At 36.3% G+C, this 13,065-nt stretch overlaps 1 protein-coding gene across 1 annotated transcript in view; it reads right to left on the bottom strand.

The window, feature by feature from the left end:
* Positions 1–13,065, bottom strand: part of NETO1 (neuropilin and tolloid like 1) — a 104,710-nt gene that overhangs the window by 26,384 nt on the left and 65,261 nt on the right. The window contains exon 7 of the mRNA XM_044921135.1: positions 5,111–5,339. Coding sequence (XP_044777070.1) covers positions 5,111–5,339 — 229 coding nt within the window. The remainder of the gene's footprint in view (positions 1–5,110; positions 5,340–13,065) is intronic.

Raw genomic sequence — 13,065 nt, 5'->3', positions numbered from 1 at the left:
AAAATGGATGGTTTGTTTTTCACCCCTTTTTACGTGTCTGTTTTTTTTTTTTCAAAGATTTTTTTTTTTATTTATTTGTCAGAGAGAGAGAGAGAGCCCAAGCAGGGGGAGCTGCAGGCAGAGGGAGAAGCAGGCTCCCTGCTGAGCAAGGAGCCCGATGCGGGACTTGATCCCAGGACCTCAGGATCATGACCTGAGCCGAAGGCAGCCATTTAACCAAACTGAGCCACCCAGGCATCCCTTTATGTGTCTGTTTTTAACATAAATATGCTATTCATTAAATAAGTATTAAGTGATTAAGATTTTATTGTACAAAACCTCTAAATGAAAGAAGAGCAGCTAAAGACAGAATTTCAGAAGTCAAAACTAGATATTACTTATTTATTCATCCATTCTAGTTTTTGCAAATGTATGTCACACAGAAAAAGCTCAAAAAGTTTGGCAGGCAGCTCAATTTGAACACATTTCACTAATATTTCCATTATGTATATTATACAGTTCCATCATAATTGGTTATGAATTTTCATATATTAAGTATGTTTAATATTGAAATTATACTAACTATAATCAAATTTCTAAAAAATTGAGTGATTCTTTAGAGCAAAATCAATGACTTATAAAAAGTGATTCAGGGGCTCCTGGTGGCACAGTCAGTTAAGCAACCGACTCTTGATTTCAGCTCAGGTCATGATCTCATAGTCGTGGAATCGAGCCCCACATCAGGCTAAATGTTCAGCAGGGAGTCTCCTTGAGATTCTCTCTCTCCTCTCCCTCTACATATTCTTTCCCTTTTTTGTAATTTATTCAGATACATATGCAAAAATATGATGATTTGAAAATATATTTCTATTTGCTTCCATTGGTCTCCAGATGAGTTTCACGTACTGTATGATCATAGCATGTTCATGTACTGTGTGATCATAGCATGTTCGTATAACATGTAGACATAAGGTGCAACAGATAGGACAGAAGGATCAAATTTCAGTTTGTAAAGCATATAAACCCGTGCTGAGGTATCTGAGCTATATGAGTGATGTATAAGTGCTACCTATTGTTATCACCATCTTTATCATCATCACCTTTAGAAAATGGGAGCTCCGTCCATTCCTTACAAGTGACAAAGTTATCCACAAGAGAACTTATGAGCTTAGAAATCTGGTCTTTAATCCTTGCCACAGTAGTGTTCAATCACTAAGCATGGAGTTGAGGGTGTGCAGGGAAATTCAGTTAACTTCCTGGATCTTTTCTTATTCTGTTTCAATTCTCAAAATGTTTGGGACTGAAATAGATGGTCCCTAAGCTCTCCTTTAACACCTAAAAATATGACAAACATAAAGCAGAATCAGACCTATAAATACAAAGAATAAATGGATAGGGAGGGGGTGGGGGCTGGGCAAAATGGGCGAAGAGGGTGGGAGATACAGGTTTCCAGTTATGGAATGACTACGTCACGGAATAAGGGGCACAGCATAAGGAATATAGTCAATGATACTATAACAGGGATGTAATGGGACAGATGGCAGCTGCACTTGTGAACATAGCATCATGGGTAAGCTTATCAAATCACTAAGTTGTACACCTGAAACTAATGTAACATTGGGTGTCAATTATACTCAAAAAATTACATCATATGGTCCCAATACAAGACCTTTTGATAGCTGTTAGAATATTATTGAATATGCTATAAGCACTTCTCAACACTGGGCTGGGGATATTACCTAATAAATTTTGAGAACCAAGAAAAACAGCAATGTGGTTCCTTCTTACTTGAGTAAGACAAAGCTGGTCATTGATTTTACACTTCTAATCTTTACTCCATATGTGTGTGGGTGTGTATTGAGTAAGATTAGAGAAATATACATTAAATATGAATATTATATACATATTATATAATTATATTATACATAAACTACATATACATATATTATATATATATATATGTATTTTAAAGATTTTATTTATTTATTTGACAGAGAGAGACAAAGCGAGAGAAGAAACACAAGGCAGGGGAGTGGGAGAGGGAGAAGCAGACTTCTCGCTGAGCAGGGAGCCCGATGTGGGGCTCGATCCCAGGACCCTGGGATCACGACCCGAGCCGAAGCAGACGCTTAACAACGAAGCCACCCAGGTGCCCCAGTATATAATATTTATTATATAAACTTTACACCTATCATCATCAAGGAAAACAAAAATGTAATGAAAAATACTCTCTTAGCCACCAGTATCGAATAAAACAATACCATTTGGGGAACTTGAAACTCCCTAAATAGAATTCCTTTATTTCTTCATTAAGAGCCCTTAAAATGACATAACCACTCATTTCTGAGTAGTAGCACTGATTGAAGTTCAGTTCTTGTTGTTTTGGAATTATCATCTCATATCTGGGATACTTTGATTTCAATACAGAAAGACTTAGTCCATCCCCACATACTTCATCACACAATGACTTTGATTTTATGCATAGATAATGGTAGATTCCACCCAGTTTTAGCCCCCCCCAAAAGCAAGAAAAAGCAGAATGTCAAAAAGCTACATAGGCAACATGACACAGCAGATAAATTTGTTCTAATTGAAGCTTATTGTAAAATTTATGAGATAATCACAGAGAATGTTATAGTAATACTTATCATTGAAATGAGAGTGATAATCCATCTCATTGCACGGGAACATAAAGGATGGGGGTGATTTCCTCCTACGGAGGAAGAATGCCATGTTTTTTTCTGAATTCAACATTGAAAAGTCCACCCACTTGAAGGACTTCTAGAGATCCTTTATGTATATGCATGAAAACTCTATCTTTTAGCTCAGATAGAAATATTTCTAATGGCATTTGCACAGTATGATATAATTCACCATTTCTTGCATAAGCAGAATTTTAAAAAGACTCATAGAGCACTGGGTGTTATACGCAAGCAATGAATCATGGAATACTACCTCAATAACTAATGATGTAATGTATGGTGATTAACATAACATAATAAAATAAAATTTAAAAATAAACAAACAAATAAATAAATAAAAAGACTCCTAGAACTCAATCACTGTTAGAGTTGAATGGGACCTTCAAAGTTTACCAGTCCTTTCTGTATAAAACACAGACATTGCCTCCACCATCCATGCCACTTGATGATCCATTTTCAGACTGATCACTCTCCATCCAGAGCCTATATCCTCTATGGGGCATCCATTCATTTTTGGAAAATCACAGTTCCTATGAGCTGGACATGTTTTTTCCTAAATTTCACTCAGACGTTTCCCTATAATTTAACAAACAAATCTCAGCTTTCAGACATTAATCCATATCACCAACGTAAGTCTAAGGTAGTTATCACATTTTGAACAACAACAACAAAATCTCTAAGATAAACACTTCTCCTTTGGCCTGGTCTCATGTCTTCAGTTGCTTCTGCATCCTGCTCAGCCTTTTCCAATTGATTTCTCTCCTTCTCATTCATAAAACCCAGGAAAGAACAGATTATGTAATCTGCAGTTTGACCAGTGTAGCTTCCCATGAGACTATCTCCTTTGAGTTGTTTATTTCACTTTCCTTAATATCATTTAATACTGCTAAGATATTTTTTGTCAATTATTTAAAAAAAAGTACTGGTGCATACTGAGTTTGAATGAAATGAAACTTCAGGAAGTCCTAGGAGTCAGGGTTCTTCTATACTACTGTTGTTTTAGTTGATATTTGAAACCTAAGGATATATAATTTCATTTTCTCCCTATTACCTTTTACGGTACAGTTTTGATAAAAATTGAAGACTTTTGTGATATTTTTAAAAACCTGATAATATTCTCTAAGATATAAGCTAGCCCTTCTATATGTGTAGCATTTAAATTAGACAGGAGTTCTCAACATATTATCACCCAAGACTGATAAGAATATGGAATAAGCACCTTTAAACTCCCACCAAAGTCAAGAGCTATTGTCCACTGTGGAGCAATCAGCAGTGAGGACATGAAATGTGCTATCTCGTAGCCTGGATTTCTTCCTACTCTAGTCAAGAAAACGACAAGAGTTTTTTTTGTGGGTTTTTTTTTTTTTTTTTGGCCCAATACCTTGCTGAAATAAAGATGCACTACCTCTATCATTTTGATCAACTACCTAAATGAGGACAGGATGGCGACATGCTGCTTAAATCTGCAATAACACTGGGCGCAATAATGCGCTCCATGATGGTATCAAGATTTAGAAAGACTGAGTGACGTTTGGTACTTCTGGTGTCCTAGAACTCTCCAACTGGGTAATTAGAGAGGAATTTCAAGCCAAAACTCTTCACTATATAAAAGAATTGTTCCGTATATTTAATATTTATGAACTGAAAAAAATACTGCATGCTGTGCCTATCACTGAGACATCCTGGAGGTTTCAAACGCATTTTTTTTTCTAATTAATATATAGTTTCAAAATACAAGGTGCTGATTTCTTAAAACTGAATTTTTCAGGATTTTTTTTTTCATTTGTATAAAATTATTAAACATGAGCTATTCAGGGTTTCTAAAGAACATTCCAAATATATCTATTAATATGACTCATTATTTGTTAGAACATAATTTTCTAAAATTGCTGTGCTTTGCACATAACTCTGGATATCACCCATTGTACCATTTTAAATATTTTCTGAAACTTTTTCTATTTACTCTCTTCCCAAGCAATTCTTTCTCTTTGCCTACTTTAATTGGAACTCTATTGTCTCAGACCTATTTGCAATAAATGGGACTGCAAGAGAAGCTTACTAAAGAGAACCTACCAAATATTTTTATGCAGGTTTTTAAGATTTAAACTCAAACTTCATCAGAAGCTGCTCAAGTTCCATATGCTTCGTAAGAGCTAAACCAAAGACAAAATCATCATTTCACGGTTGAACAGTGAGCTGTCTTAAACAAGGCTATGATGTCTGTGCCGAAACAGGTCATCAAAATGTGATATGTAACTCTCTCCTGTCACTGGGCCAAAATGAAGGAAAGGGAATCTCAGTGACTTTAAGAGCTAGTTAGACACGCCCTAGTGTGCTCACACTGCATGGAGAAACACCACTAGCCGCTGATGGGACTTGCAGCCTAGGACCTACATGAAGGACAAACAGTCAAGTGCAGAGAATCTTACGTTCTTGAAAGGATGTGAAGAGCATCTGAAATCGGCTGTTCCGACTGCCCTCATCGGCCCACATGCGGATGACCCCAAGACCCGTGCGGAGCATGACGTCATTGGCCACGGTGCTGCAGAACTTTGCCTTCAGGTCCCCCACCGAGCTGCTGCCATCATACACAGCTACAAAGTTCCTTTTGCATTCGTTTGAATTCTGCATCTCATAGTCCAAGAAGCGTAAGTAGATCTGTAACATAACAACAAAGATATAGTAATTTCCTCAGATCAAAACATGAGAGTAGTTCAGCAAATACCAGGCATTCTCTTTAGTTTCACAAGACAGTCTTGACTGCAGTCAAACTTAGGATGTTTCCCCTGTGTGAAGCAGGAGGGTAAGATGTACAACTAAGATCAAACCGTGTTTAGTATTTTTTTTTCAAATGTTATTTTCCTTTCTTTAGGTACATAAATGTATGTTAATAAATAATCTGTATTACTACTAAAGGAAAACAGAAATGGTATCAAAAGATAGTCTCTGATTTCACTTTGTTTAAATCATTTCACAGAACCACACTGTTTCATTTTTGAAGTAGAGCACATTAAAAATAATAAAATAAAAAAGAGAGCTAATCTTTGATTATTCTTGCCACAACACAGAGTCAAGCCATTTAGTGAAGTCCACACAAATAAAAATTAAATTAACATTTAATGAGTAGAAATGCCCTGTGCAACCTACTCTATAGATTATTTTTAAATACTCCCGACTACTCTATAAAGTTTTATTGTCCTATTCAGATGATGAAACAGAGACTCGGGTGGTATAAACAGGAGATCAGACAGGGTCTCTCTAACTCCCTAGGCTATGACCCTTCCACAATATAACACTGCCATAGACATGCTGTTTTATGATCAACAGATTTTATTTGACTCTATTCCAATGTACATTATAAAATCACAAGCAATTAATTCAGCCAAAGATAGTTTTGAAAAGAAGTCATCTGTCCATTCAACCATTGGTTCAGCATTACTACATCTTGGCCTCTGACTTTGTCCCAGACACTATTCGAGGCACAGGGAAACACCAGTGCACAAAAGAATGAGGCTCGGTGTTGACAATATGTGTCCATTAAACCACGACACATGGACACAATGTCATACCGACAGAAGTGATATAAAGAAAAAAAAAATCTGTGCACTATGAGAGGGATATCTGGTATGGCTCTGAAATAAAGAAGGCATCCTTCACAAATATCTACTAAGTGTTTTATGTTTTCTAACATGAAAGGCTATGGGCTATTTCCTCTCATACACCCTTCTATTATTAATGTAACATGGGCATAAACTGAAGACATGTGTTCACCTAAAAATCCATCTCTTTCAACTCGACATTCATTTTTGCTTATTTATTCATAAACTATGAATCCCATAAAACAAAAATTTCTTGGGTTCAGTTTGTCTGCCTTAAATTTAGAAGTTTCATTCTTTGAAAATAAGAGAAATTTCTCTTTTGCCCTCAATGTTCTTACTGAATGGGGCAGTGATCCTTGTTCATTTGACCTTCAAAATAGTTGTTTCCATCTCTGCTGACAGGTCTATGATATTTCAACAGTCTCCCACCCGTCCTGGATCTGTCCAAGGTTCTAATTTTCCAGTCCACTCCCAAAGCCCAGCCACATCAAAGTTTTATTTCTAAAAAACAAATTTAATAATCATACTACAATCTTTTAACTGGTTCCATTGTAACCATTCCAAATGGTTACAATAAAAAAAGTTTATAAACAATGAACTGGTAAATTTTTCTTCTTATGTCTGAACATTTCATACTTATTTTACAAAATGCCATCCTTTATGCACAGGACATTAGTTATACGTGAGTAACTATTCCTTCTTCTCTGCCTACTAAGCTCTTCCTGTTTTTTCAAGGTTCAGTTCAATTGTTACACACCCAGTGCAGATTATTCACTACCCCCACTCCCCAACCTTGGCAGAATTATTCTCTGCATCCTCTATGCTAAAATATTATTTTGAACATATTTTAAGCTTTAGTTGTGGGTTCCACAAAATTTCTACTACACCGTGTGTTCCTAAGAAGCTGGGGCAGTGGCATACACTTTTGTATTTGAGGCATTAAACCTTGTGTTGTATATACTAGGCATTCCATCAGAGTTTGTCAGGGGTTGTACCTGTGAATGACTGACTGACTGGAGAATTCTATTTTGTTATTGATTTCATTTGTTTACTACCAATCGACTATTGATTGGGCCCCTATATGCCAGACTGTTCTAAGTGCTATAAATAATAATTATGTAGAATAATTGGCATTTTATTACTTGCAGTAGGAAATCAAATACAAAAATTTCCCAAACAAGGTATTTCTACTATAACTCTGAACTGTCAGAGAACCACAAGACAGTATGCTGCAGACTTTGTAAGAAAGAACAGGCTAAAAATAAAGTATTGAGTCCAAAGTCAGGAAATGCTCATATAACCTTGAGGAAGAACAACAGAGAAATAGGGAGAAATGGGCAAAAACTGAGAAACAGTGGAAAGCACTTGAGTTTTATGATGCTTTGCTTAGTGAGGTTTTCATACAATGGCAATCTGTAACATTGCAGTCGGAGCTATTCTAAAATTTCCCAACACTTTGATGCTAACTTTAACTGCATTACTACAGACATAAAACATATGCCCTAAGAAAGTCTGCATGCTCCTCACTCCCAGGTTATGTTCTACTTTATTTTATCAGAAGTTCAACTATCACTCACGTTATCCATCTGGGATTCACTCTTCCCAACCAAATATTATGTTCCTGAAAACTATCCAGGAAGTCCCAAAATGTCCCCTTTAAGAAGGCATATCTGAAAATGTTAAACCTTCCAAGTTTGCACTAACTAGTTTGTTTTTCAAATTTTCACACGGATTTGTAAAAAGAGATCGGGTCTTTCAGATGACCTTTACCAGGAAGCTGGAGCAAAAGAAACAAAACAGCTTGCTCAAGGGATGGAAGCAATCAATGTGGGAGCCTTAAATAGGATTAAAATACCTAACTTTTGTTTTAAAGCTCTTTTCACTACACTGCATCACCCAATCCTGACTACAAGTAAACAGATTGAAAGCACTATAAAAATACAAATACTTACAAAATCTGGGTATTCTTATTAGGTAATCTAAATTTGTTAAATGCAACAAAAATCAAGTATATATTTATATTCTCAAATACCATACAATCAACCCAACAAAGTTATTAGCCCTCAAAAGAATATGCAATTACAATTGTAAATATACATAGTTACCAGCAGGAGAAAACCTTGAGTAGGGTACATAAAAAGTCCTTTGGAGTCAAATCTAAAGTAACCCCTCCCTCCAGTGTCCTTCCAAAGCTACAAAAACCAAATACTCTGCCCACACAGAGAGATAAGTAATCATTTGACTAATTTAAGAAAGAAAGATATTTGAGAGCCTGATGTTTCCAGGTTGAGTGAGTCAGTGGCCTAATGTGCCTGCCCACTTAGAAAGCCAGCTTAAAATGCTAATTTATTATCTGCATCCCATACTGGCAATAACTTAAGACATTGTGCTAACACATGATTTCACTCCAATCTCTCAACAACAATAGACACTTGTTATAACCATTTTAAAATGAAAAAGGCTGAGATTGGGAAAAACTAAGTAACTTTTTCAAGATGACCCAGGCCCTTAGGTGACAGATCAGTATTGAACTCGGATCCACCTGCCGGTTTGCTCCCTCGTACAGCACTGTGCAGACTCCTATAATTTTTTTTTTTAATTCTGACAAACTTATATTCCAGAAAGAAAGTTATAATCTTAAGGAAAACAAACTGCAACAAAATAAATGAATAAGCCAGCAAAAAGCCAAACTGTTTTGATTTTCCTAGAGGGGCGAGGAAACATGTTGACAATCCAGATAAAAATGAGATTCGTGGAAAATCAAAGTGTCCCTCTGAAATAAATCGGTGTCTTAAATTTTCTTAGAAAGAAGTTTGTTTTATAGAAGAGCACTGCTATAGTTAGAAAGGCAATTTGCATATTCAGCCCATGGTTTCTCATTTGACAGCTCCAGAGAGTGTCCACATTTTCCATACGAGGTGACTGATTGGTATTCTCACATGAAGTTCAATGACAGCAGCCTAAGCACCTTCTATATTTAAAGGTCATTCTTAGTAGACAGGACACTATTTATAGAGGAAGTGAACAATTAGTCACTAGATTTTATATATTCCACTTCTGAGGCATTCTATTATTTTTTTAACTTCATTTTTAAAAAATCATTTAAGTAAAGAAATAAAATATGCCAATGGATATTAGGTTTACTGGGTGCAGAGCTGTTGGTGCAAAAACCAACTGTCATTGGCCGGAAAAGGGATCAAGCTTCCCCACACTGTCTCTAGGATACATCATATAAAAGCCTTCCTTATATTAGGATTTAAATGATATCTGGCACAGCTTAAATCTTGTGCCATAAGATCACCAAGGGGGAAACACCACATGACATGGGTTTTATTTAAGGTGGAAAACTACAGAAAGCTCTTTAGTCTCTCTGCTGAGAAAAAGGGAAAATGATAAACAGAATCATATATAACTCCAGTAAAATAGTCAGATTACAATCTCCTCTCAGTGAATCATTTTGATGCATTCTTCTTTCTAATCAATCACAGAGTTTGAGCTGACAAAATGATTTATTGAATAGGCCCAGAGATGCTTCAGAACACATAAGCAATTTCTAGTAATATCTGTCTTCCAAATCACACTCATATGGAGAGCAGAATCCCTTTTGAGTACTTAAAGTAAGTAAATCTAGTTAACAATTTACTAAGTAATATATTTACAAACAAACATTTAATACCAACCTTTCAACCTGGTCCCTCCCCTCGTGTCACAATGAGATGCAGAAAACAGACATTGTTTGGAGCAATTATTTAAGACTTGCCAGAACAGTTTTCTCCATGAAAGTACAAATTAAATACATACCACAGCCTTAGATACGCTGTCCGTGGTTTCAGTACTTTCTACTTTGATAAATAAGGCCACATTCTAAAAAGCATGTAGCCCAGAACGTCATGCGTGCTGTTTGATTTGTGACTGGACCTGCCAGGCCTTATAATTTTAGGTATGATATCCCATGAACCTGGAGGCTAGTAGCAGCATTCCCTTTATTCAGAGGAGAAAACCACAACATCAGACTCTTTTCTAAAATGTTGAAATGACACCCTATAACAAATCCTGATGGGAATATTAAAATGATTTTCTGGAATGCATAAGCAAGTATCAAAACACTCCATCTCCAAAATCTGATCATACAAAACTGAGATTTCAGTTAAAAACAAAGTTGGATCATGAGATGTTTATTGGTGGTTATCTAGCCAGTTAAAATTTCCATTTTGTTTACCCAATTTTTATTTTCAGTTTTGGAGAAAATAAAGGCAGACTCAGTCTTTAGAACCCTAAAACTTATCATTGTAATGGAATACAGTTACTACCCTTCATCTGCTGTGTTAGTTTTCTCCTTGCTCCCTAACAAGTTCCCAGAAATAGAGCAGCTTTAAACAAGACTCCTTCAGTATCTCCGAGTTCTGTAGGGTAGAAGTAACTGTGGGCTGGATTATATTCTCTGGCAATTCTATTGAATGGCAATTCTAGGATCAAGGTCCCTGTTTTCTTGATGCCCATTTACCAGGGATCACTTTTGGCTCCTAGAAAACGTTCTTAGTTCCTCTGACTTCCCCTTTTGCCTACAGCCAGAGAAAATCCAGCTTTTAAGGGGCTCGTGTGATGAGAATAGACTCACCTGGATAAATTCTCTTTTAATTAACCCAGAGCCAACTGATTGGTAACCTTAACTGCATCAGCAAAATCCCCTTTGCCAGGTAATTTAACATAATCAGGTATGTGATATTTTATATTCACAGTCTCACTGATTGGGCTGGAAATCTTGGGTGTCATCTTTAAGATTCTGCCTACAATTAAGTTCATCATACAATTTACTTTAAAACAACTTCATGAGGGGTGCCTGGGTGGCTCAGTCCTTAAGCGTCTGCCTTTGGTTCAGGTCATGATCCCAGGGTCCTGGGATCGAGTCCCACATAGGGCTCCCTGCTTGGCGGGAAGCCTGCTTCTCCCTCTCCCCCTCCCCCTGCTTGTGTTCCTCTCACTGTGTCTCTCTGTCAAATAAATAAAATCTTTAAAAAATACAAAATAAAAAAAATAAAACAACTTCACAATAAAATATTGACTTACTATATTTGTCAAGTTTTCCCTGTTTATTTAATACTAATATTATTCAAAACATTTTTGAATCAAGTAACAGCACATTAAAAATTAATGTGAAGTTTTAAATGATGGGTAATTACTAAAAGCTAGAGTTTTATTGTCCCAACACCTTAATCATTAAGTTAATCATCTTCATTTGTGTACTTTTATAAGTCTTTGACTTATCTCTTTTCCTATCTTAACAAATTTGACAATTTCCTCAAATAGTGTGGTTTTGTGACATCACACTGGACTGGGAGTCAGGAGATGGAAATCTGGCCTTAGCTCTGTACCAACAAACCAAATACTTGGGCAGTCCCTTATCATAGACTCATCAAGTTTTGGTCTTGAGGGGAGTTTCATCTTACCTATGCTGAAGAATTACCTGACTTAAATTATTGTACCAAATCTCTGCCAAACTTTATTTGGATTCCTCCTATGGAATCTTATTTGATTTTTGGGCAGCTCCATTATTAAAACAAAAGCCAAACCTTCTTTATATCGAATCAAAAGCTATATTTTTTCTAGTTTCAAGCATTTGAATAAATTCTAGTACTTGAAACCATGCAGATTAAGCCTTATCATTCTTTCCTGTCATATGACAGTCCTTCCAATGTCTGAAGATTGCCACCATGTCCATTTTTCTAGATATACATAAGTTTGTTTTTTATCCCATGAGTTTTAACTGAATGACAGACATTTTGCTTGGTGCTGAGTACCTAGAGATACATAAGCCCCAGCTTTCATGGAATTAACATTCAAATAATTCAAAAAATTAACATGACTTGATCACCCAACATTCTTTTCTGTTGGTTCTCTTCTGTACCAGATCCAGGACAAGACATCATAACACCCTTCCACCATCCTCGCTCTAGACTCTATACAAAGGAATCTCTATAGTCCATTGTTAGCCTGTATAAGACTTCATTATCATGTCTCAGCTTATTCATCCGTTAAATGAGCTAATCAGGAACAGATTTCCAATGTTCTCTCTGGCTCTGGTATGCCAAAGTCTAAGAAATCTGGACTAATCACATTCTAATTAAAGGTGATCATCTGTATGGCTGTTTTCTATTTGTCAAAAAGCCTGAGAAGCAATATATACTTGAAATAAATTTTAATAGAACTCCAGGAAACTTTTTATTACCTGCAATGTGCAACGTTTCAATTCCCAGTTATCATTCAAATATTCACCACGAGCCCCTTCGAGTTTAACTTGGGCTTTGATAGTCTATTCTCATAAGCTGCTAGGAACTCCACAAAAATAGAAAGCTCACATAGGCAGTCGTATCCAGTTCTTGCTTTTCTCCACAGTTATTCAAAGCCACTTCCTATCCTCTAACCTTTAATTTAACAGAGAAAGCTTGTCACAATAGAGTCATCTTTGTCCAGCTCTGCAGGCGGCTTCCCCTTTGGGTCACAGAATGCCAAATTCTGTAACAGACAGGTACACTGGATATTGTTGCTCTGGAATTGTACAAAAGACAGCCTATTTACCAGCTGGGGAAAAAAAAAAAACGACGTGTGTTTACGCTCCCATAAAAACCTTCTCTTTATCACTGCTGTGAAAGATGCTGCTTACAGCAATGAGGTGGGGCTCAAATGTTTCCAGCTGGAGAATTTTTTTCTAATCTTTCATTCATAGAGTTTAAGAAAAATGAATAGCACTTGCCTGTGAACCCACAGATTACGTAAGAGAGAATAAT

The sequence above is a fragment of the Neomonachus schauinslandi genome, chromosome 14 (genome assembly GCF_002201575.2).
Source record: "Neomonachus schauinslandi chromosome 14, ASM220157v2, whole genome shotgun sequence".
Lineage (NCBI taxonomy): Eukaryota > Metazoa > Chordata > Mammalia > Carnivora > Phocidae > Neomonachus > Neomonachus schauinslandi.
This window is presented reverse-complemented; position numbering and strand designations above follow the sequence as displayed.